Source organism: Oncorhynchus masou, chromosome 2 (assembly GCF_036934945.1).
Source record: "Oncorhynchus masou masou isolate Uvic2021 chromosome 2, UVic_Omas_1.1, whole genome shotgun sequence".
NCBI lineage: Eukaryota > Metazoa > Chordata > Actinopteri > Salmoniformes > Salmonidae > Oncorhynchus > Oncorhynchus masou.
The window spans coordinates 43,404,679-43,429,619 of record NC_088213.1 but is presented as its reverse complement, the minus strand read 5'-3'; the positions used below and the strand labels follow the sequence as shown (position 1 = coordinate 43,429,619).

At 42.5% G+C, this 24,941-nt stretch overlaps 1 protein-coding gene across 1 annotated transcript in view; it reads left to right on the top strand.

The window, feature by feature from the left end:
- The window catches only part of LOC135505302 (activating molecule in BECN1-regulated autophagy protein 1-like), a 104,679-nt gene extending 80,510 nt beyond the window's left edge, over positions 1 to 24,169 (top strand). Inside the window, exons 15-17 of the mRNA XM_064924560.1 lie at positions 10,770 to 10,880; positions 11,178 to 11,374; positions 19,232 to 24,169. Of these exons, the coding sequence (XP_064780632.1) occupies positions 10,770 to 10,880; positions 11,178 to 11,374; positions 19,232 to 19,545 (622 nt within the window). The 3' untranslated portion in view covers positions 19,546 to 24,169. The remainder of the gene's footprint in view (positions 1 to 10,769; positions 10,881 to 11,177; positions 11,375 to 19,231) is intronic.
- Positions 24,170 to 24,941: the final 772 nt, after the last annotated feature.

Here is a 24,941-nt window from a genome sequence, read left to right as displayed (position 1 = left end):
CTCTCTCTTTCTTGCCTTCCCTCTCGCACAGTGCAACCTGCCCCTGGCTTAGAGAACTAAGTTTGTCCTCACTACCTCTTCTCTCACTACCACAGTATGTTTACATCAGGAGTGGCCTGTGGCTAGATTTCTCCCATAGCACATTTCTCTACATGCCATGTATTTGTTTTACATTTGTATGGAAACAGTGAAAAAAACGAATAGCCAATTAGTGTGTTTTCTATCCCTGCTTTAGATAAATATATGTTTCTGCTGCTGAGGACAAGAATCCCCTCATTTGTGTGGTTACGTAATGGCCCGAGAGTCCCAGTGCTCATGGCTTTAAAGCCTTTGGCATTCGGGAAGGCAGGCAGCAGCTCCACACCCACCCACGGCAGGCAGGCAGGGCAGGGAGAGTTGGATCGATGGAGCGCCCACTGACTTATTCAGCCAGCTGTCATCAGCTAAGTCAAGTCAGAGGAGCTTGTTCTCACTCACTCTTCATGAAGTTTCTCAGTTATGTTTTTCTCCGTTCTGTCTGGCTGTCTGAAATAAATTGTCTGGTGTTAGTGGAAGAATGATTTGTTCTCCCTAGCCCCCGGGCCTGCTTTGTTACTTCGATGAACAAAAACTATATCATCAAACAACAGTAAAATGTGCATTATGAACAAATACTATTTTCTACACATAGAAATGACAAACCTTAGTGACAAACCAAAAGTTTACGAACAGCAATAGTTAAGACTAGACAAATGTTATCTGATTTTGAAGAGGAAATTTGGGGAATTTACATCTAAAAACACCCCTAAAGACGTTGCAATTCATCAACAGCAAAATTGTCTCTAATTTATGTCAGCCTTTTTTTAATGATCCAACCATAATCTTACCCAGAGAATCACTGTACATGCAAGAGAGACTTATCAGTGCATCTATAATCGTGAAGCCCTAATTGTGATCTGTAAACTCAGTAATAGCATTCCTGCACACGCAGAGCACCACAGGTGCATAATAACCAAACAAACATCACAAGAGGAAGAACACTCACAGTACTCCCTATGGACATACTGCCTCACTCACAGGCACACATACTGTACACCACTGCGGTATAGACTCCACATCCCTATTGGGGAAAGCGTATTTTTCAAATGACTTTTTAAATTAATGTTTTTAAATGTAACCTTTATTTAACTAGGCAAGTCGGTTAATAACAAATTCTTATTTACAATGACGGCCTTCCCCGGCCAAACCCAGACGACGCAGGGCCAATTGTGCGCCACCTTATGGGACCAGTTGTGACACAGCCTGGATTCGAACCAAGGTTTCTTTAGTGACGCCTCTAGCACTGAGATGCAGTGCCTTAGACCGCTGCGCCACTCGGGAGACCAATTATTATTTCCCTGTGTGTTTACTAATGGTAGAAACAGTTGTGCTGCAATCAGTGACTCATCTCCTACTACACTGTCGAGCAGTGATCATTGAAAGAGGGGAATAAAGACCAGAATCCCAGGATGCGTATGTGTTTGTATTCTCTTGTGTTGTGTAAATGACATGATCAAACATGTCTAAGGGGGTTTACAGCAGGAGCTCATATATGGCCGGACCTCGAATAGCAGCACTGCCTCAGTAGCGAGGCAGCATGTTGCTGTACATGCACCCTCTCTCTAGGATACCTAGTTAGAGATGGATCAGCAATGATGCACACGTCGTCTTCGCTACTGAGACATCTGCATTTTAAGCTGCATTTGAATATCCCGGCACCTCATATGTGTTGGCAGTCTGAAGCAGCGTGAGAGCAATGTTTCCTGATTTGCCCACAGGCAGGCTTCTCCGAAGAAGAGGCCGTTTCCTCGCTCTGTACGTTTTCACGAGAACCCTGACATCTTCTTCAATCAATGATTTGTTTTTCTTTTCTTTACAACCCATAATATTTCATTTTCTGCTCGGATGAAAAACAATTTAAGGCTGCTTGTTTTCTCGAAGAAGTGTCCTTTTTTTCCCCCCATTCACATTTCAGGTTTACTGGTGATTTCTTTCCAAGCCAAAACAGCCTATCAATGTCTCACTGCGTTCAGTTTGACATGAATCAGAGCAAACCATGATTGTCAGCCGTTTTGAGTGATCGACTGTTGAGGGGATTGGTAATTCAATCAGCCCTTTCTTTGATGATGACCATCCTCTTGATTCATATTTGTTTTACTACAGTCCACAGGTTTGTACTGATAGCCACCTTTATACCTTGACCAAATGCCAATTGAGTGGAAAAGTGGTTGTTTGCCCCACAAGTGGAGTACAGTCTAAGCAGAGATCTGTTGGTCATAGTGTAGTCAAAGTAACCTATTTAGCAACAGAAGGCACTGGGACCATGGGCACTGGAAGCAGTTGGGCAGAGGCCAATCCCAATCATCCTAGAAAGCCTAATTGAAACAGCTGTGTTCTAACAGCAGCAAGCCTGTCAATCTCAGCTGTTGCACAGACTTACTCACCGTCTCTGACTGTCTGATTTCTCAGCTTATTGGTCATCCCTCACCAAAATATCTCACATTCTGTTGTCTTCCATTGTCCTAGTTTTTGGGGGATTTGGGTAGAACTTTGTATTTACAGCCCAATTTCGCTAGCAGGTTTAGGTGGTTGTTGTGGGTTTGATTTTTTTTTTCACCCCCATAATTCAATTTTGTATGCCTGGTGTGGCCATTCTGTTTTATTATATAGAATAGCAGCATGAGAACTAATGCAATTTGACTTTTTATTTTATTTTATCAAGCATGCTGTGCTGTAAGCAGCTTTGCTCCGGGAGCAGGGACGTGCTGTTGCTGATGAAACTGAAATGAGATCAGGACAGAGAGAGAGAGAGAGAGAGAGAGTGGCATTGTTTTGGGAAATAGTCTCATAAAATAATAACTTTCCCCCTCTTGGTCCTAATACTGTTATTTCTTTATCTATCTCCTGAAAGTTTGACCCTACTCCCACCATGTATTCTGTTCTTGGCAGCTTTTCTTGGATTGTATACTTCAACTTCCTTTCAGATTCACGGCTAGTGTGCTTGGAGGTCTAAAATGTACGCTTTTCACGGGCCAAATACTCTTAATGATGCAGGTAGTTAGTACAGGGTCTACATCAGGTTAAATGCAGACTTTGATTAGTTGTCCGACTGGAACCAGGGTTTCACATGTACCGGTACCTCAGGAAATCTATCCTCAACTTGATTATCCCGCTCCTGCTTCTCACTTTACACAGTGGCTTTCTTACATTTGAAGCAGAAAATGTAGGGACTTGTAAAACCAGATGCACACTCATGATATCCAGCACCTTCTCTCTATAGTACTTAATGTGTATCATCATCGTCATCCATCATCATCATCATCATCACATACTGGTATCCCATAAATGCCTCTTAACTGTCGTGAGGTGGAGCAGTGGCGCGGATCTGTGCCCGCCGGAGAACAGGCCAGTCACCCAGAGACTGCTGGGTAACGGAGCCCTGAGGAAAAGCTCTCATTATTCCTTTTTATGGAGGCATTTTAAGACCATTGGCAAAACAGTTGAGGCTTCAGCTCTGTCCAAACGTTTCTCTATTCCAGGTCTTAGTCTTGTTCTAAGTGTGTTAAAGGAGATTGTAGCAAAACTGCACTCACTACAGCTGGACGTTGTACTGTGCTTGCTAATGAACCTCATCTGCTACATATTATCCAAGACAATTATGAATAAGCAAACAGTGCCCATACCCAATTACTGGCTCAGACACAGGTTTGAGTTGGGCCTGTCCAAGCTTATGTCAAAATAACATATGCATGTGTCTAATGTTGAATCATTCTGGTGATATTTGCAGAGCTCAATGTTATATCTTAAGATAATAACCCCCACCCCCCCGGTTTTATGCAAATAAGAGAAGACACAGATTGTCTTCCTCCTTTGGGGATTTGGGAAGGTCTCTTCGACTGCCTGGTGTGCTTGTTGTAAAGCAGACAATTTGACAGGTTTGAAAGCAGTAGCATGTCAGGGGCTGCCGTTCCAGCGATTTTAAGTGTCATGCACTCAATTTGTCTCTCAGATATATTATTTTTTTTGCCTGAGGGAGTGAGTGAATAGAATATCCCCTCTTTCTACCTCTCTCTCTCATCCATTTTTTCTTTCAGCACACCAGTCCATCAACTGCACTGTTTACACACCAGAATATGGTCTTTGGAAATATACACATACTGTTTATCTACCTCCCGGCATGAGAAAGAAGAACAGTCCATATGAGATATCCACTTTTGTACTCGATCTTCCCAATTTGATGCCTGCCTGCAGTTTTCCTAGATCCATGGTAACTACCCCAAAAAGAGCCGTTGCTCAGTTTCTTATCAAGTATTTCATTTCCCTGTCTCATACTTATTTTAATTAACGGTTGTAGCGGAAGGGTCGTTAAGTGTACATGACTTATCAGTGTCTCTCACAGGCTGCTGATTCGCTGACTCTGCTGCTTGTCCACTGATACTGGGGATTAATGGAACATTTATTTTGCTCGTTTCCTTCTAATAAAATGCAGTTTGGGATTAATGGAACATGGAAACTTATTTAGCTCGTATCCTTCTAATAAGATGCAGCTTATTAATCCTTCTAATAAAATGCAGCTGGGGATTAATGGAACATGGAAAATTATTTTGCTCATTTCCAGCTAATAAGATGCAGTTGATTAATTATTCTAATAAGATGCAGTTTATTAATCGTTCTAATAAGATGCATTTTATTAATCCTTCTAATAAGATGCATTTTATTAATCCTTCTAATAAAATGCAGTTTATTAATCTGTCTAATAAGATACAGCTGATAGATGCATTTAAATGGTGCTGTCTTCCCAGTAACCAACTGCTTGACTATCTCTAGCTATTCAATGTAACCAGGCTTTATGGATGGCTTGCATTCTCCCAACACTCAGGCCACAATACTATTTGGGGTGACTTATAAAGACATGCTCTGTAACTATGGCGATTAATAAGTATTTTTTTAACCTCCCATTTAGGGCTGAATGTTTAGTTCATACATGCATAATTTATGAGCAGAATTACTGTTTTAACTAAATTAGCTATAAAATCCCATTTTTTTTGAAAGCGACTGTTTTTCTGGAAGCTGTGCTGCGCCCTTTTCCCCTAAATTCCCCTCACGCGGCCCAGCCCCCTAGCTATTAAAGTTATAGCCAATGAGCTTCAGGCCCTTGCCATTTGAGTGGCAGCTAGCAAGATTCACACACAGCAGAGCAAGAGAGAGCAATGACGTGGTGCAGAAAGCTGCACATATATGACGTTGTATGCAATTCTTGGGACCACTTTTAGCTCGTCAGCACTACTTTCAGTACTGCATAAAAAGTATACAAGAGAACTGGAGAATTTCTTTCATATAGTAGTAATAATAATAATACATTTAATTTGTATAGCGCTTTGAATTTACATTTTTAATTTTATTTAACTTGTCACCTACTGTGTCGTCTCATAGCTCTACATAGGCAAAATATATATACACTAAAAACATCATACATTTAGAATCAAGGCAGAAAATGGCAGTATTAGGCTAGGTGCTAAAAGGACTTCCCAGGTTAGGACTATAAGAAAGACAGTCAGAAGAAACGTGTTTTCAGGCCCGCTTTAAAAGTTCCGATTGCACTGCTCAGATGAGTTTGCAGGCTTGAGAAGGTGGTTGATGGTTGAGAAAGAGGATTCTGAGGTTTGCTATTGTTGGTGGAGTAGAAGGCTGATCGTGCTGCTTTTAGAGCAGCAGAATAGCTTCTTTGCGTGGTGGTCTTTGTAGGCCAGTAGATGGACAGTGAAGCCGCCCTTCCCCCAATGCCTCTCAAGCTTACGGTCATGAGTCTTCATTCTGTGCGGTTTATCGGTGAACCGGGTTGAAGAGTGTTGGAAGGTTACTTTCGTGTTTTTTTCGGGTGCAGTGATGTTCAGGGTATTACCCATAGTGCTGTTATACAGGTTGACCATGTCGTTGAGGGCCAGCTCACTGCAGTCAGACTCAAAGGTGGGCTAGATGTGTTCCAGGAAGAGGGGTGTGTTAAGTTTCCTAAGGTGGCAGAATTGAAAGGCCCCCTTTTGGCGTTGGAGCGGAATGGGAGCAGTCAGACCATGTCACAGGCTTGTGGTCAGATACACCCAAGTTCGAGGACATCCAAGTTGGAGGCAGGGACATCTCCAGTGATAATGTATTGTGTGTCGACGATTGTGGGTGGGGAACATTTACATGTTGCACATGGTTTAGGCAGTCCAGCATGTTAAGGAAGTCAGCAGTCGTAGAGCACTTTGGTGAGTCAGCATGGATGTTAGTCACCCAAAATTACAATGCTGGAGAGGGTTTAGCATACAGAGGTTAATAGTTCACAAAACTCAGGAATAAAAAAAATCTGTGCTTGTCTGAAGGGGGGTGGGGGGCTCCACCACGGCCGCCCGCCTTTTCAATGTATTTATATCCAGGCGGAGCTGCCGCATCTAGATGCTAATAGTCCCCCTCTTTGTGCCCATTTTCAATGAGGCAGATCAGGTCAAAATCATTCTCTGAGATAAATTCATACAAAAGAGGAGACTTGTTAAGCCTTGAAGATTGTAGAGTGCACGACGTGTGAAGGCATTGGTGGAAAAAACGTTCATTACATTTTGGTTGGTTCACTGCTCTCTGTATGGACTGTATTGCCTTTGAGTGGGTGACGTAATTTGCCTGAGGGTCAGCCTGCAGAAATGGCCAGGCCCGTGATCACCTAACTCCGGTACTCTCATTGTTAGTGCATACAATAGACTTTGGTTTGTTAATTAGTCTCCTACCACCTCGTCGTCCTCACCATGTTTTCCGTAGGAGCCCGTATCGAGAGGCTGTTCTTAAGGTCCTTAAGCAGGGTTGTTTTAATCTGTTCAAAACTTCTGAGGAAAGTTTTCTGAGTCTTTTCATCCAGCCTTTGGTCCAGGAGATGAGGAGCTAGAAAGATCTTGCTCTGCTGGTATTTGAATCCAAACAATTTGCTAGTTGATTGGAGAGGTTGGAGAAGTAGCCAAACATGTTAACTAATTTAACGTTGATGATTTAAAAAGTGAAAAATTCTTATGTTCTATACTTGATAAGCTATCAAAAAACAAAACTTTGATAAAAACAATGCGCTAAAAAAACACTTTTTAATTAAAAAAAAATATTTAACCTTTTTTTTAACTAGGAAACTCAGTTAAGAACAAATTCTTATTTACAATGATTGGGTTAGCTGCCTTGTTCAGGGGCAGAATGACAGATTTTTAACTTGTCGGCTCGGTGATTCAATCTAGCAACCTTTTGGTTACTGGCCCAACGCTCTAACCACTAGGCGACCTGCTGCCCCCACTTAATTATGGATCATTTTGCAGGATTAAAATACCAAGGCTGCCTCTAGGTCACATATGTCAGAGTCAAGGCCCGCGGGCCACATCCGGCCCGCGAGAAGGTTTTTTACGGCCCCTGGGATGATCTTGATTTATTATTAGAACCGGCCCGCAGACCGCAGCCGGCCGGCAGCCCGCAGATCTTTTACACGCACCAATACTACATTTCCCACAATGCAACGGTGACGCACCGAGCAGTAGGCTGCTTCATTTCAATATTTATTGGCACAGCAGTCGTCAGCATCACAGTAAAATTAACTTTCAGATACCCATCAAAAATGGCAAAACGGAAGGTGGACACTGAGAACCGGGGTTTCAAACAAGGTGGGAGTCGGAGTATATGTTCACGGAGGTAGCTGGAAAACCTGTGTGTCTTCTGTGTGGAGAAAGTGTGGCGGTACTGAAAGAGTATAATCTGAGACGACATTATGAAACGAAACACGCGGACAAAAACAAGAATATGGACATGGAACAAAGGCTACAAAAGGCAGAGGAATTAAAACGAGGCCTCAAATCTCGACAGGCTCTGTTCAAAAAAGCCAAATCACAAGGCCAGGCTGCTGTCAAGGCCAGTTTTATTTTGGCAGAAGAGATCGCTAAATCAGCCCGGCCATTTACGGAGGGGGATTTCATCAAAAACTGCATGATTAAAGTTTGTGACGAAGTTTGCCCAGAAAAAAGGCAACTCTTTTTAAATGTGAGTCTGAGCAGAAACACCATTGCCGAGAGAGTAGACCAGTTGTCCATCAATCTAAAAGAGCAGCTTGTGAAAAAGGGAAAAGATTTCATTGCATATTCCTTGGCTGTGGATGAGAGCACCGACATTTCTGACATTGCCCAGTTGTCAATTTTCATCCGCGGAGTGGACTCCAGCCTAAGCGTGACAGAGGAGTTTTTGGCTTTACGTCCTATGCATGGCACAACTACGGGGCATGATTTGTATGAAGAGGTGTCAAGATGTGTAAATGAGATGGAGCTGCCTTGGGAAAACTCGTGGGTTTGACAACCGACGGAGCACCTGCGATGTGTGGACACAGGAGCGGACTGGTGGCGAAGATACGGGAAAAGATGCAAGAGGAAAACGCGACAGGTGAGCTGACAGCTTATCATTGTATCATACACCAGGAAGCGTTGTGCGGTAAAGCCTTGAAAATGGAGCATGTAATGAGCATCATCACGCGCACAGTTAACTTTATCAGAGCCAAAGGTTTGAATCACCGCCAGTTCAAGGCATTTCTGACGGAGTTAGAAACGGAGCATGGTGATTTGCCTTATCACACAGAGGTGCGATGGCTAAGCCAGGGAAAGGTGCTTCAAAGATGTTTCGAGCTTCGTGAGGAGATTTGTCTGTTCTTGGACAGCAAAGGGAAAGACACAACACAACTCCGAGACGAAATGTTTCTGTGTGAAATGGCTTTTCTGTGTGACATTACGAGTCATCTGAATGCAATGAACTTGCAGCTGCAGGGTCGGGATCATGTCATCTCTGATATGTACAGTACAGTGAAGGCATTTAAAACCAAACTGACTCTGTGGGAGACGCAGATGCGGAAAGAAAATTTGAGCCACTTTCCCAGCTGCCAGACCATGAAAGAGAAGCTCTCTACCAGTGCGTTCCCGAGCGCACAGTTGGCTGATAAAATAGGTATGCTTGCCGCTGACTTTCGACGCCGATTTGCTGACTTTGAAGCACAAAAAAGCAGGTTGGAACTGCTCGGTAACCCATTTGCTGTTGACGTGGAAAGCTCACCACCAAACCTCCAAATGGAGTTGATTGACCTCCAATGCAATGATGCACTGAGGGCAAAATATGCGGCAGTGGGTGCTGCGGAGTTCGCCCGTTTCCTCCCCGACACAATGCCCCAGCTGCGCATCCAGGCTGCTCAAACGTTGTCTATGTTTGGCAGCACATACCTGTGTGAACAACTTTTTCTTTGATGAACCTGAACAAAACATCACACAGAAGTCGACTTACTGCTGAACACCTCCACTCAATTCTGAGGATTTCCTCAGCTCAGAGCCTTACCCCGAACATTGATGAACTTGTGGAAAAGATGGGACACCACCAAGTATCACCCTCAACCTCAAACAAGTGAACATTACTGTGCAATCACATATTTAGAGTTTTTACTCAGTTCAAGTTTAAAAGTTAAAGTTTAATATTTGTTTTCACTGCATGTTACTTCTCCTTAAACAAAGTGTTGTTTTTGATTAATAGATTTTTGCACTTTATTTTATTGTATTTCAATCCAATTATATTTTAAAAATATTTCAGTTGAGTGGATGATAGAAAATTGCTATTATTGTTTTTTTCTTTGAAGTAAATTTAGCCCACTTTTGCTAAAATAGAAAATATAGGCTACTGATGGTGCCTTGAATACCGGTTTCTTTCATTTAATGTTCATGTTATGGGGATTTTTATATAAAGGAAATTTGTCTTTTGTGTCTGTTGAAAATTAAAGATTACTGACAGAGCCATAAGAAAATATTGCTTTATTTATCTGATCATATTGGAATATATTTGTTAGGTTTTCAGTAGGTTCAATTAGGTTCACTAGACTATATGCGTCATTTAAAAATTTTTCAATGAACATTCGAACAGTCCGGCCCTCGGCTTGTAGCTAAATTTTTTATTTGGCCCTCCGTCCATTTGACTTTGACACCCCTGCGGTGAACTCCAGTGCCATTCTGTCTCTGTTTAAAGATTTAATCCAATCCTACTGGACAGGAATGTTTTTTAAATGTGAATTGAAAATCTTAAGTTATTTTATGGTTCAACACCACATTCTATGCCTCAACACCAATGGACACTTATTGGTCAGATTCTCAGACCAGTGCAGTATTATGAAAACGATCTCAACTGTTTCACTGCAAGGTAAAATTATGTACGATTTATTTATACTCTACACGGAAGATAGCTGGAGTGCTTGCCCTGAATGGATTTTTATCCGATGAAATCACAGTTGTGGATGCATCCTGTTCTGACAACCTGCCTCAGTCAATGTTGTGTCATTCTGAGCTATGATGCAAAGAAGAGATTTTTCATCTTAATGCTGGGGACCACTGTGAGGGATTTGCTTGTTGGTAATGTATGGACTGGTCATTCTGTCGAGCAAAACATTTAGTTTTATGATGTACAATACATCCTTTTTTTGCTTGAAATACTGTAACTTATTGAAAGCTTTAGCATATCCTGCTGTATAGGTCTGACATGACAAGTGGGACATTGGAACTGAACATTTTTTAGTTCTCTGATTTAACATACAAATATGACCAAATTATAAAACATGAATGATGACATGATAGCACTGACTCATTGTACAATGTCCCTCTCTCTTTCCTTTTCTTTGTTTCTTTCTCGCCCTCTCTTTTTGATCTCTTTCTCTCTCCTTCGTCTCTCCCCTCCAGAGATGCCCAGTTCGACGGAGACGGCCCCACTGAGCACAGTGAGCCCGTATTTGCTGTCAACAACAATCGAGGCGGTGGTACTGGTGGGAGCAGCGACGGAGAGCGACCAGGGTGAGAATTGGCTGGGGCAGGCCTTTTGAGGATGGTGTGTGTGAGAACAATAGTTAGGTATATGTGGCTTTCAGAGAAGGGGGGGTGCAAGTAGAGTTTTTTTTCTTTCTTCAATGGAGATATGTAAGTCTTCTGTCTAGCAGGTGTTCTCTGAACTGTGCTTACACGTCTGTCAAAGGTAAAGGCAGCACAGTATGTTGTTTTTCAACTAAATGCAATGCCAACACTCAAGTGTCATACACACACTTACATCCATATGGCCTTTATCAGCGTTGGCCATGTGGCTGTGTTTTGCAGGAGCAGCAGGGCCCCCTTGAGGTCTGAAAGGGACATGGGGCTTATGAACGCCATCGGTCTCCAGCCCCGTCACCCTACCCCCGTTGTGACATCACAAGGCACACAGACACCCGTCCCACAGCTTCAGAATGCCGACACACAGACCGACCGAGATCCACAGGTTCCCAGCACATTCCGGGCCTCCGAAGCAACAGACAGTAGGTCTACCTATATCTATACCCATGTCTCTCTCCCCCAGTCCCTCCAGCATTTACCCTGTCTACTAGATCTACAATGTCATTGGAAAGTATTCACACCCTTTGACTTTTTCCACATTTTGTTACGTTATAGACTTATTCTAAAATTGATTAAATAAATACAAATCCTCGGCAATCTACACACAATACCCCATAATGACAGTGAAAACAGGTTTTTCAAATGTTTTGCTAATTTATAAAAAATAAAAAACAGAAACACCTAATTTACAAAAGTATTCAGACCCTTTGCTATGAGACTCAAAATTTAGTTCAGGTGCTCCCTGTTTCCATTGATTATCCTTGAGATGTTTCTACATCTTGATTGGAGTCCACCTGTGGTAAATTCAATTGATTTGACATGATTTGGAAAGGCACATGATTTGGAAAGGCACATTTTAAGGTCCCACAGTTGACAGTGCATGTCAGAGCAAAAACCAAGCCATGAGGTCGAAGGAATTGTCCCTAGAGCTCAGAGACAGGGTTGTGTCGAGGCACAGATCTGGGGAAGGGTACCAAAAGAATTCTGCAGCATTGAAGGTCCCCGAGAACACAGTGGCCTCCATAATTCTTAAATGGAGAAGTTTGAAACCACCAAGACTCTTCTAGAGCTGGCCGCCCGGCCAAACTGAGCAATCGAGAGAGAAGGGTGAGGGGTGACCAAGAACCTGATGGTCACTCTAACAGAGCTCCCGAGTTCCTCTGTGGAGATGGGAGAACCTTCCAGAAGGACAAACATCTCTGCAGCACTCCACTAATCAGGTCTTTATGGTAGAGTGGCCAGACGGAAGCCACTCTTCAGGAAAAGACACATGACAGCCCACTTGGAGTTTGCCAAAAGGCACCTAAAGACTCTGAGACCATGAGAAACAAAATTCTCTGGTCTGAGGAAACCAAGATTGAATCTGGAGGAAATTTAACTCTTTGGCATGAATGCCAAGCGTCACATCTGGAGGCAACCTGGTACCATACCGACGGTGAAGCATGGTGGTGGCAGCATCATGCTATGGGGATGTTTTTCAGCAGCAGGGACTGGGAGACTAGTCAGGACGGAGGCAAAGATGAACGGATCAAAGTACAGAGAGATCCTTGATGAAAATCTGCTCCAGAGCGCTCAGGACCTCAGACTGGGGCGAAGGTTCACCATCCAATACTTATGTATATGTGATATTTCCCTTTTTTATTTTTAAATCAATCAAAATCTGAACTTGTTTTTGCTTTGTTAATATTGGGTATTGTGTGTAGATTGATGAGGGGGAAAACCATTTAATACATTTTAGAATAAGGCTGGAATCTTAACAAAATGTGGAAAAAGTCAAGGGGTCTGAATACTTTCCGAAGGCACTGTATATCGTTTTCATAATACTGAGCTGTTCAACTATGTGCTGTCTTAACAGGTAAGTCACAATATACAATATATACGCAGAGAGCCCAACGCTCCCCTCAAGCATAAATGTATCATTAATTGAGCGAGTGAACTGTGTAAATCACCATTCTGGTCTTGCGATTAATCATATCAGCTAGCGACCCTCTTGGATAGTCGGTGATGGTAATGATCACCCCATCACTGAATTCACAACTAGGTTTCCGTTTTACTGCACAACACTTTCTGCTGTTCTGTTTCAGTGCATTTCTACAATGGCTGGGTTTTTTCATGAATCGGGAATTTGTTCCTCGTTGCTGTCAGGAAATACAACCTGGCAAATTAGTAGCGTCATAATTGAATTCACTTTTTATAGAATCCTTTTCATTTGGCATTTAAGACTTAACCTAATTGCAATCAGTCTTAACAACCTCCTTGACCTCATTCCATACAGAGCAGAACAAAGACCTCAAAGGCATGCACTAAAGGCTTATACAGAACCTGGCGACAGGAAGCAAATACTTATTTAGTTAATTAAAGGTACATTTCACAATTTTTCAACTTCCTATTCGTCATCTTCAGCACCACCCCAACATCACCATACTGTATGTGAAAATGCCGTGTTTCTATATTTTGTGGTAAAAAAAAAGATAGAGGAAGATACCGTGTCTTTCCAATGACATCATCAACCAATTCGTAGGCAATGCCTACTCATAATTGGTTAAAATCACAAGATGCACGTCAATGATGTCATTTGGAAATTCTTACACTTCCTCTCTTTTTTACTACAAAACAGAAAGGTGCCATTTTCACATATGTTGATGTTGAGGTGGTGCTGGACATAATCAATGTGAAGTAAAAAATAAATAAAAATTAAAAAGAAGTGAAATTGCCCTTTAAGACTAACCTCTGAATTGCCCTTGGTTCCAAAGTTAGGTGAAGTGGACCATTACTTGTCTGTTGTCCCAGTGGTAATATAGCAATACCTATTACCAGATATCTCTGCATTAACTGTCTTAGTAACAGATCACAGAAATAGATGTCGTGATATTGGGTCTCATCCAAAACACGTCTCTCTTGGGGCACTGAATTATAATTTTCATGACTGTGTCTTTATGTTTCCCAAGTGGCACATCTGGGAAAGTGAGCGCTATCAGAGAACATGAGACCTGCATGGTCTACTTTTGTGTGTCTGGGCCTTTTTTAAGGGCCTTTTTAAGGTACTACTATAGGGGATTTAGACTCAATTCCATAAGAGTCCGTATCCACAAACAGAGCACCACAGTCCATTTCGGCTCGGCTGGAATGTTGTACACGAGGCATTACGTTGTGAGAGCATTACCACACCTCCCATTATACTCATTACAAATGAATGACTGAAACAAACACCTGGCGAGGAATCGAAAGCAAGCTCTCATGCCAAGCCTTTGCGATCAAGGGCCTTTCACCTTTCGTCCAATCGTATCTGGCACTTATCATTTATCTCTGTTTCTACTCCCCTATTGTTGTTCATGTACCGATGACTGGTATAATGGTTATATAGCATAGCAAGGAGATAGAGCCACTGCGCTGTATGTAGACGTGTACTAACTGTACCTCACTTGGAACCAGTTCTGACCGTGTCTGTTCATTCTGCCATGGTCCTCGTCATTCAGGTTGAGCTACGAGAGGATTCTCTTGACAGGTGTTCAGGAGTTCGGTGGTAATTAAGGTTGGTTGTTTTGACTCCGACCCGCCGCCCTTCAAAAGTTGACTGCTCAGACGCCGCTACTCTCCAGTGGAAATGGGCCTGTTTCTTGAAGTGGAGTGTTTTCCTTCCCATAAAAAAAGACTTGAGTCCCTCTTATATAAGAAACACTGGAGGTGAAACACTGTAAGAGAATCTTACATGATACCTACTTCCTTACCCAAACCTGAAGTTAGGTTTCATAATATCTAATATTATCTGATATATATCATCCAAGGAGTTTTCAGTAGTAGATGGAGGTATTGTATGCAAATTATGGAGATACAAAACACTACTATCAGGAAGCCTAATATTACTCACCACAAAGAAAAGGTTTTTAATGATTAAAACCTGCATTTATTCATCATAATATTACTGGTGTGTGCAAATTGACTGTAGGTCAAAATAGTCCCAATGGGCCTGGTGCAAAGGGAAATTATATTTACGTATCTTTCGGATCTGAGTCATCCATCCACATACTGTGAGCTGGCTGGTTTGACCAATCAGCATCTCCACGGCTGTGATGCCTTAAGTGACTCTTTAGCAGCTCTCTCCAGTGCATGCCTGATGGAGTGTTGCTGTTGGATAGAGCAGGCATTGGGAACACGTCTCTGCACATCGCATTGAACAGCACACTCCTCAGGCCCAACTCTTGAAACATTGCTCGACGTGTTCATTTGAAATGGATTAGCAGCACTGTTGTGAGAGGATGATCGCATTTTATGATAATAAGAGTCATTACACACCTACCCTATTTATGCCTTGGCAGAATAGCTGGCTCAAAGAACACTCGGCACGACTCTTGCCCAGGGTCTTACTTTCACTTTTGTGCAAGGCCTAATATGTCATTTTAGTTAAGTAGCTCTGATTTATCATTTTCCCGAATGATCCCCAAGAAAGAAACCAACCAGCATCTCTGTTACACCCACCTGGCAAAGTGACTTTAGCCAAGATTCCGTTTGAGTCGAGTCCCCTCCAGCCATTCTGACACCCTGTGTTTTGTGCAGAGGAGAGTATTAAACACAAGGTGACACTTCCCACCTGCTTTCATTAAGGCAGCGACACACTTCGGAAAGCCCTAATAGCCCCACCGATCAGGTAGATCAGACGCAATCAATTTGTCAGGACAGCGATGAAGCTAAAGCGCCTGAGTGTGCATTATGAGGCCAAATGATCATTTATCCCACGGAGAGAGAGATAGAGAGAGAGCGGGAGAGTCGGAGAGACTACAGGAAATGCTCAGCGCTGGTCCTCTGTGCCAATAGAGGCCGTGTGGGTACGGAGGAAACGTTCCCTCAACACCTTCTGTGTCTTTGGGGCCACGCTTGGGAGATGATACAGGGCAGAGCAATAAAGCAGAAGCTCTCTTACTCCACCGAAGAGGATTTAAATGGCGCCTCCCGCTGTTCGATGGGGATATGGAGAATAGACTGAAGATATTTGACGAATCAACAGTAGCAATAGAGGACACCCAGGACTTACCATTTACTATCTGGGTCGTCAAGAAACCCCTCCAGTTTAATGACTGGAAACTTTCAGTATTTTGAAAAGCGTGTAATTACACAGGTTATACCGTATATGTGTGGGGTGAGGGAGAAATGATCTTTCAAATCTTCAGTTTACTTTTTTTTTTTATTGAACTATGGTTTAATGGTTTGAATGAGAATCATCTTTGGTCCGAAACGTCACCATATAGTTTTTGTACTGCTCGTCTGTCATCTACTTATTAAGAGGAGGCGTCGTTAAGGTATATGGGTGGAATCCATCACTGAAAACATCCTGTTATCCCTTCTAAGGCGAAAACCTAAATGCATTTGTACCTGTCAAGTTTATACTGTGGGAAAACGTCCACTCTAAAAAGGTTCTGCAGTTCAGTTAGCAGGTGGACAGGTGACTGACATTGAGAGTACTACTCACGCAGCCTCTGGCCTTGTGGTGTCGAACAGTCAGATAGAATGCCACCCACTGGCAGGTCTTATATCCAATTCCCTGATGCCATGCGAGTTTCAGTATAATCCCCTAGCCTTGTCAGTCTCTGGTTTGATTGGATCTGGAGGTGAAAATAGTCACAATCAGATATCCACGATTTTGGAGGTATGAGAGAACATGTATAGAAGAAACTGTTCCTAGTCCAGTTTTGCATACGAGAGACTTTAAGACTTTCATCGGCAGACGGCAGCCGCCCAATGCAGGCTTTCATCTCTCCACCTCGCAGATGGAGCAACAAAATACTGCACTAATCCGATTCCTCTCCCCCTCCCTGAGACTACACATTTCTTTAGGAAACATGTTTCAGGGATATGGTTAAACACAGCACAAGTTTCTCAGTCAGAGTAAGTCTATATTTCTACAAATATATCATTGTACGGGGTACTACACCCAGTACAGATCCATCTCCTTGACGTATTTCTTTTTTGGTGCAGATCACCTTGAAGAATTCCCTTCACAATGAGCTTGTTTTTGGAGGATTTGAATGAGTTTGAATGTTTACCTGGGTAAACGGTTGTAATCTGACTGGATGTAGTTTTCCTCTTGCGTGTCGAACACGATTCTGTCGGCGTCACCAAGGCACGCACGGTTTTCTAAACCGTATAAAATGAAAGGTAAATGTACATTCTCTCCCAGCGAACAGGGTCTCAACATGTGCTGCGTTTATTTCCTTCCTCCCCGAGTTGGTGGACACGTAAGTGACCTTCATCCATGCAGCAGCACAGAGACGGCACCGTCTCTGTCAGCCGAGGCCTCCTCAGAGGCCAGCACCACAAGACAATCTTTGCCTGAGAGCAAAACAGCTGCCAAATAGGAGACATAAAGGAGACATAATGTAGCTCCAGGTGAGTCAGAGAAAACACACACGAGGTCATCTCAGTTCTTTATCTATGATCTGAACACCGTTCTACCACCACATCATTAGCAAGACCAGTCAGTCAACAGGGGTGGTTGGCTGCGATAAATATGTTTGGTCCTTGTCTGAGAAGATTGTCAGTACTCACTGTCTCCTTATCTCTGGGACTGAGGAAACGGAGGGAGGAGGCCTCCGTCTTCCTCCCTCATATTCTCCCCTTCATTGAACCCGTTAATGGCCTCCCCCTTGTAGGGGCAACAGAGCATTATTACGGCTGGGATTATTACAGCCCAGTTGTCGACGCTCACACATTTCTTACACTCTAAGGAATATGATCTACAGACCACAAATGATCATAATGTGCGTAGTGAATGCAGTGCGAAAAATAATATTGTACATAGTAAACAGTAGCTCTTTTGAATGTTCTTCTAATTTACAGTTGTAGCCTCATCCATATGAATTAGGGCACTGCCAGGGCCACTGTCCTGCTGGCACACCCAGTGTAATTCTGCAGATAACGGTACAATGGTAATTGTTCATAAACTTTTATGGTTGCTTGGAGCCCAATTCAAATGAAGAACAAAAACATACAGCCTGTGTTCACTCTTCCAAATTGACCCATTCCCAACAATTTAAACGCCTGACAAAAACAACATTGCAGATACCTCCTGTTTTCAGTGGAGGGGACAGCCATAAGTACAATAATATATTTATTTTTTTAAGGACTATGTTCATATCCTGAAAGCCTGAAGTTTTGGATGCTAAAGTTGCCGTGTTTCCACCTTATGGTACTGCACTTGTGTGCTTCTGACTGTGGCTTTGTTTTTGACACAGATTTCAATATGAATTTCTTTGCAGAGTCCCGGGAGAGTCCGTGACTGACAGATAACACCCAGTACTCTGATCTGTCAGTCTGGCTTCTCCATGCATCGCTAGAGGCAGCCGACTCACTCTCATTTTCATTCCCCGCATCACTTTAAGTGCGATTGCAAAACATTTAGGCTGCCGACGTTCACTCAGTAATCTTCATATACAATTTTATTTTTGCCTGTAAAGGATTTTATTTTTTTGAATTCATGGGTATGAACAGCCAATCACGTTGTGGCAAAGCCAAATATCCATGTGTGCTTGACAGATAGGCGTAACACTTGAGTTGCATCATGTCTCACTCTATTCATACTCCACTGATGTTACAGTACACGGCTGTCTAGTTTCAAACATTTATTTGGCTGCACTTCCTCCGAGATGTTGCTTAATATATTTTTTAGGCTCAGTAAATAATCTTTGATTTCCTTTCAATAGGGGATTGGGATAAGTTGAACTCTGCACCAACAGCAGCTGCCCGACTAATATGATTACTGTATGTGGTATTACTGTAGGGGCTAGATGCTAGAACAGACTGGTAACGCTGTTTTAGGAGTGGATTTAGCCAGGTTAGTTGGACACTGAGACATTAGCCAGCCTTCTAATTACCTATATTTTTATCCTGTCAGGTAACGTGGCCATCATTAGGGCTAGCGCTACGGCTAGCACGGATATCACCGCGCCGTGCCAAATCACAGAGAAGAGGCCCACCTCCATCACGTCATGCCTGCCACTTCCACCTTCCCTCAAATAGTTTATACTGTCTGGTTACAGTTATGGAGGCAGTTTCTCAACCGCCAAGCAGAGTACATGCATCTGTGTAAAAAGTGGAAATTGTTTGTTTTTCATGTGTGTGTAGTTTGGTGCAAACAACATGTTCAGCGAGTAGAACATTGCGAACCAACATGTTTTTGCTCCAGTAATGAAGTGAATCCAACATTGAGGAAATGAATGTGACTGTTTCTACTGTATGTGTTACCAAGCTCTCCATGTCTTTTCCTCCTCCTCTCCCTCCCCGCCCAGGGGAATCTCAAGACCAGGGCATTGGGGAGGACGCCGTTTCTCGGCTCCGCGGGCTGATTGCTGAGGGTGGTATGACGGCCGTGGTCCAGAGGGAGCAGAGCACCACCATGGGCAGCTTCGGTAACAGCATCATCGTTAGCCACCGCATCCACCGTGGCTCCCAGACTGGGACAGAGGCACCGGGTGGGGTCAGAGGCACCCAGGGCACGGGTCAGGGTGGTGGTGATGGTTGGACGTCCCTCTCTCCGCCCCACCGGGGCACTCTGTCGTTCACAGAGCCCACCTCACGTATTCTAACCCACCAGAGCATGTAGCTGGGTGAGAGCTCAGCCTTCCTGTTAGAGCTCTCTGGGGCCCATAGCAGGACAGTAGCACCTCTCCCCTCCCAGTACATCACAGTCTCTTCTCATCTCAGCCCTCAGGGGCCCATTGGGGTGGAGGAGGGGGCCGATGGGACCCCTATAGACACAGACAATGCGTTTGAGGGTTATGGGACTTGTCGATGATCTAGATCTACACTCGCCCTCTGCTTCCTCCTCCTCTTCTTCAACCCTGTCCCCTGTTTTCTCCCCTCTCGACAACAACAGCTACAGTGCCAGTTACCATGGAGACCCCTACAGTCAATAGATGGTCATGTGCTTTCCATATCCATCTGATCTCTACCTAGAAGACTCTCCTTCCTCTAGCCTTATTACATTGACTACTGTTTTTTCTGGAGGCTTCCAATCCCAACAATGAAATGAGTCACTTAAAACTTCATCCTACTCCTCCATTGCATGTCCTGATTTCTATCCAATAGTAGGCTGGATAAGACCTATCTTCAATCTAGGATTAGGCTTAGTCTCTTCCTTGGATGTGGTGTTATTTTCCGTGCCCTGACTTCAGTTTGAGACTTGTGTCATTGCCCAATTGAGTGCAAGAATCCAAAGCTACAGTTTGACCATTCTATTGGAGGGAGGTGGACCTGAGTGATTCTTTTACAATCAGGTTTCAGATTGGTGGTTTTCAAAGGCCATCTAGGACCAAATTCCATGATCAAATTGCAACTTTTTTTGCAAAACGTGTTAAGACTCTTGATCACTATTAGCAACAAGCTGATATGCTGAGTAGAAGCACATTTTATTAACCAATCACATTGGTACAATTTGATTGTGAACCTGGATTATTGTATCTGTGTTTTTTTTATGTCTGAATTATATTTTATTGTGTGAAGAGAGAGGATGTTCTATGTCGCCCTTTGTGGTTGCAAAACGTTTCATTCTTCCTTTATAGTCATCATGGTTGATTAGTGGTTCGCAAAGATGTAGTTGACCCAAGATAACTATGAATCTCTTGTACTACATAGGAGAGCAGCATTACATTACAGAGTAGAATTTAGGGTTGGGCAATATTTAGGGAGACCAATTCCACAATATGCTACTCCAAATATGGGCGATATTCGATATTATCGCTGTGTGCTGTTAATGACAAAATAGTTCGACTCCTTTTTTTGGGGGGGGCTTATTTATGATATCATAACCTTCTTCTCATTTAGACTTCTTTTCAAGATATTGATACTGCCTTACTGATTAAGCTGCGCGGTTTTGATTTGTAAAGTTCAAATAGTGCGTCACAATAGCTCGACCATATATTTGATGACAATTATTGCCGATCCTTCGAGATGTCATACGTTAAGCCGAACCTATTAGCATTACAAGACTTTGCTCCCAGACAGTGGCCAGATAATACCGTTACTCTTTTCTCCCCAGTGTGATGCCTGTATCTGGTGTACAGTGTGCAGTCGGGTGTGTGTGACAATGGCTAATCCGTACCCGGGAAAAGAAAACAAACAGCAGGACTTATGTATTTCAAAGGTTGATGTAATAATAACAGGGTACAGTACACATGTACTACTGGCATGTAAGATCATGAGCCCTAGATCCGCAGCCTCGTAACTTCGAAACGCGTTTTGAAACAACTATATGCTGTGCCAAGTATTTGAAGTGAAGCATTTCGACAATAGTGTATCCTCTTCTACGATTTCAAACGGTCAGCCCATGATTTGTGATGGTTGTCTTTTATACAGTAGGATTCCTTCTCTAGGTCTACTGTGGTATGTTGAGCCCAGTCATCTAAGGCGAAATGGAATTTGAAAAGGAGATGCATCCGGAAGGCTCTCTTTAAAAATGGCCTGTTTGCCTCCCACGAGCCGCCCCGGTGCCTTGGGGGTTGTGTCGTTGTGACAGAGAGGCAGTTGGAGGTGCACAGGGGCGGTGGTGCTGATAGCATTCCGAGTCACCACAGGGGCAAAGCTCTCGAGGTTGAATGGACTTTGTGTGCTTCAAACGGCTTCTTAGTCCTTTTTAAAACTGGTTTTAAACAGTAATCTGCAAAAAAGAATACATTTTATTTCTTGTTTTTCCTATCAAGGTGGTCGGTTGTGACAGTGAAAGAAACTGTGTTGAATTAATGAATTCGGAAGTGCTTACTGCAGCTCCATGGTGAATGGGTTACTTTTTTGATATTTGGATGTGAAAAGTTACGCATTATGAACAGGTTTTTGTCTCTCGGCCACTGTTGGTCCAGCCAACTTGCACTGTCTCTCTATGTATTGTGTATATTGTGATTGTGTCTGTTGTATCTGTTGAGTTTATTTATGTTTTAGAAAGATGATGGTTATAGAAGATATGCCAATTTAAGCAATAATGTAAGGTTGATCATAATCTTTTTTCATATAAATTTAACCAGAGTTTCATTAGTCTTGTGACCCTGCAGCAGCACTGTCTATCTCTGTTGTTCAGAACACTTCTAGGAGAGCAAATGCACCATTTGTCGGTTCATATGCTGATCTGACGACAAACAACTTCAGGAAGATTGTCAAAGCGATAAATATATTTTGTTGTTTATCCGATTGTGAAATTGTCTTCCCAGTGTTTTCCGATACTCTATGTGCCGATCTTCATTTGAATTTGTCCTCATTGAAAATAAGAATTTGTTCTTAACTGACTTGCCTAGTTAAATAAAGGTAAAAAAAATAATAATAATAACAATTAAGTGATCCCATTATGTCTTGTAATGACTCCTGTAAGGTTATGGGAAATACTAGATTACCTCTCATAGCGTCAGACTCAGAGTGAAATTAGATTTGGACAAATATAAGCTTGTTATTCCAGCATTAATTTGTTTCATGTTAGCGTATGATCCATGAGGGACAATACCATTCTGATTTTATACAAAAATCATCTGTTTACAACAACTTCTAACCATCGACCCTTGGAAAGAGCAGGAAGATCGGAGTCTCATTTAGAGTTCTTGGGTTGGATATCAGAGTGATCTGGGTAGTAGAAAAGGCTGTAATGGGAAAGTGTTTGCGACAGACAAACCAAGAGACACATCAGGCATCAGAATGGTTCAGGCTAACCCAGATCTGGCAGACTCTGCTCCTGAAAAGACCCCCCTTTTGGAAACTGGAGCAGAAAGCCTGACACTTTTGTTTCCCCCGTTTTTGATTTCTTTTTTTGAGCACACTCATCTCACGTTCTTCTTATTTGTTTTGTTTTTGAACGGGTGGAATGTACTCTGTTTTCTTTCACCTGTTTTCTATTGTATTTGAAGAGGATATGATGTGCTGCATTCTAGTGTCCTGTTGGTCAAGAGGGCTAATGGGGAAAAGGATGTGTTCTAAATCAGAAGACAGGAGCTGACAGTGGCTTCATGGGTGACTGTTGGGTGAGGTGGAGCAGGAGAGCTGAACAGCTGCTCCCTGTGGGCTCCGGTCCTGCTGGGTTTGAAGTGGGAGGGAAAACGCAGTGAGCGAAAGAGCAGCGTTGGATTTGGTCACCCTTGATGCTCATGCAGCATTGCGTTAGATGAGCTCATCCGTTTCGGCTTTCACCTTCTATCTGTGCTCTTTATTCCTCAGTTCACCAACACACAATAATCCGCCAGCGTGCGCATCAGTTCAAAACTCAATCAAGAACCGTAGTTAAATAGTGGAACTACGGTATATACAGTAGAAATCGCCACATTCAAGTTCTCCGCAGCCCAGGACGTTTTGCGACTCCCCGTGTTTTTTGATTTTCTGTGCAATTTAAGGGCAATATGTAATCACATTACATACTCAACGTATTTACTTAACGCTTTGCACTGTTCACAGATCATCACAAAACTCAGTGTTGTCAAGGCATTACACTGTCATATTTTCATACAGCTGATATTCATATGTTTGTGGAGCAGAATAAAAATGTCTGTGACCTTCTGGATATGATTGAAATTTGGATCAAATCTGTTTCGGATTTAAAAAAAAAATATATTATATATATATATTTAAGTCTGAAATGTGTTTATAAATTGAGGATAATGAGCTTTCTATATGAATACTTTCAGGGAAATTCTAAAGGTCATGAGTGTATTTGTTCTGTTGTCACTGACTCACAATGGTGTCTTTTTCTCACGTGTGTCAATATGTGATCTCTTTAGTGTACGTGAACTCAACAAGGAAGTGTCTTCAGTGTGCCTGTTTTTTTGTAGGAGATTGTGATTTGAAGTGGTTTTCTATCTACTTATAAAGGGTAAACCGCAGTATATGACAGTAGTCAATGTGCAACTAAGGGGTGTTGGAACACCAAAGATCCTAGAAAATACTTGTTGATCATAAACAAATAAAAATGTGAAGCTAAGAAACAATAAATTTTTTCTTTTTTTTTCTCCAGGGTGAAAGACGATATCATACATTTTCCTTCCATCTAGTAAAAAGTGGTCCCCTTACATGGTGAGCTGTTATGACCTGTTTGAAACTTTGTCATCGTCTCCCTCCGTGCTATTTTACAGTATGATAATTTCAAGAGAATGTATCGTTTAATTCATGCATTAATTGATAGCACTACGGCAATATATCCTGCCAGCTGTTTATAATCCTTGAACATTTTGTGTTTATTAAATTTGAACAAGGCACTGTCATTGGGGGTGGTCATGTTCACAGTACAGAATACTGTGCACAGGATCTTCAAGACTGACTCCCTGCTCTTGAGAGCTTGGAGCTAGTGCTAATGTTAGATGGAACTAATTCTTTCTGTGGATATTTTGCTTCCTCCATTTATTTTTATCATCTTTGTGGAGCTTTGTGGGTTTATTCATGGCAACTGTTTCTGGTAAACAACCCACATCCCCTCCTACAGAAAGACTCACTTTTGGCTAGCAAGGCATTAAGCAAAAATAACAAGAGCAATTAAAATGAAAATAATATTCGGATTGTTTCCCGCTTGGGGTTTTTCATGTCTTCCAGAATCATTTCCTCCTTGAGAATTTTTTTTATTTTTTATTATCATGAAACTGCAACCTTTTTTGTTTTTTTACTCCAACTAAAAGGATAACTATTTCTAATCTGCTGAATTATTCATATTTTCTTGATAACTACTCAGGGGGAAAGATGTAAAATCAACCGAATCGTTGGATTACTCACAGTCGCTGCTCTGCTGTATCAGATCTGGCAAAAAAAAGGTCCCACTATGATCTGACGCATGGACACCCTGGGGGTTTGAAGAGGGCGAGCGTTATCTAGTGTTGGCCCACCTGAACATCTGAGGCTGTATGTGTTTACACTCGAGATGAAGATTCAGTCCGGTGCAAAGAGGTAGCGGGAAAACAAACAAACAAAGCCGTGCCTCTATATCAACTGGTAGGATTACACAGCGGTGTAAATGGATGGAAACTAGACCTGGGAAATTGATGA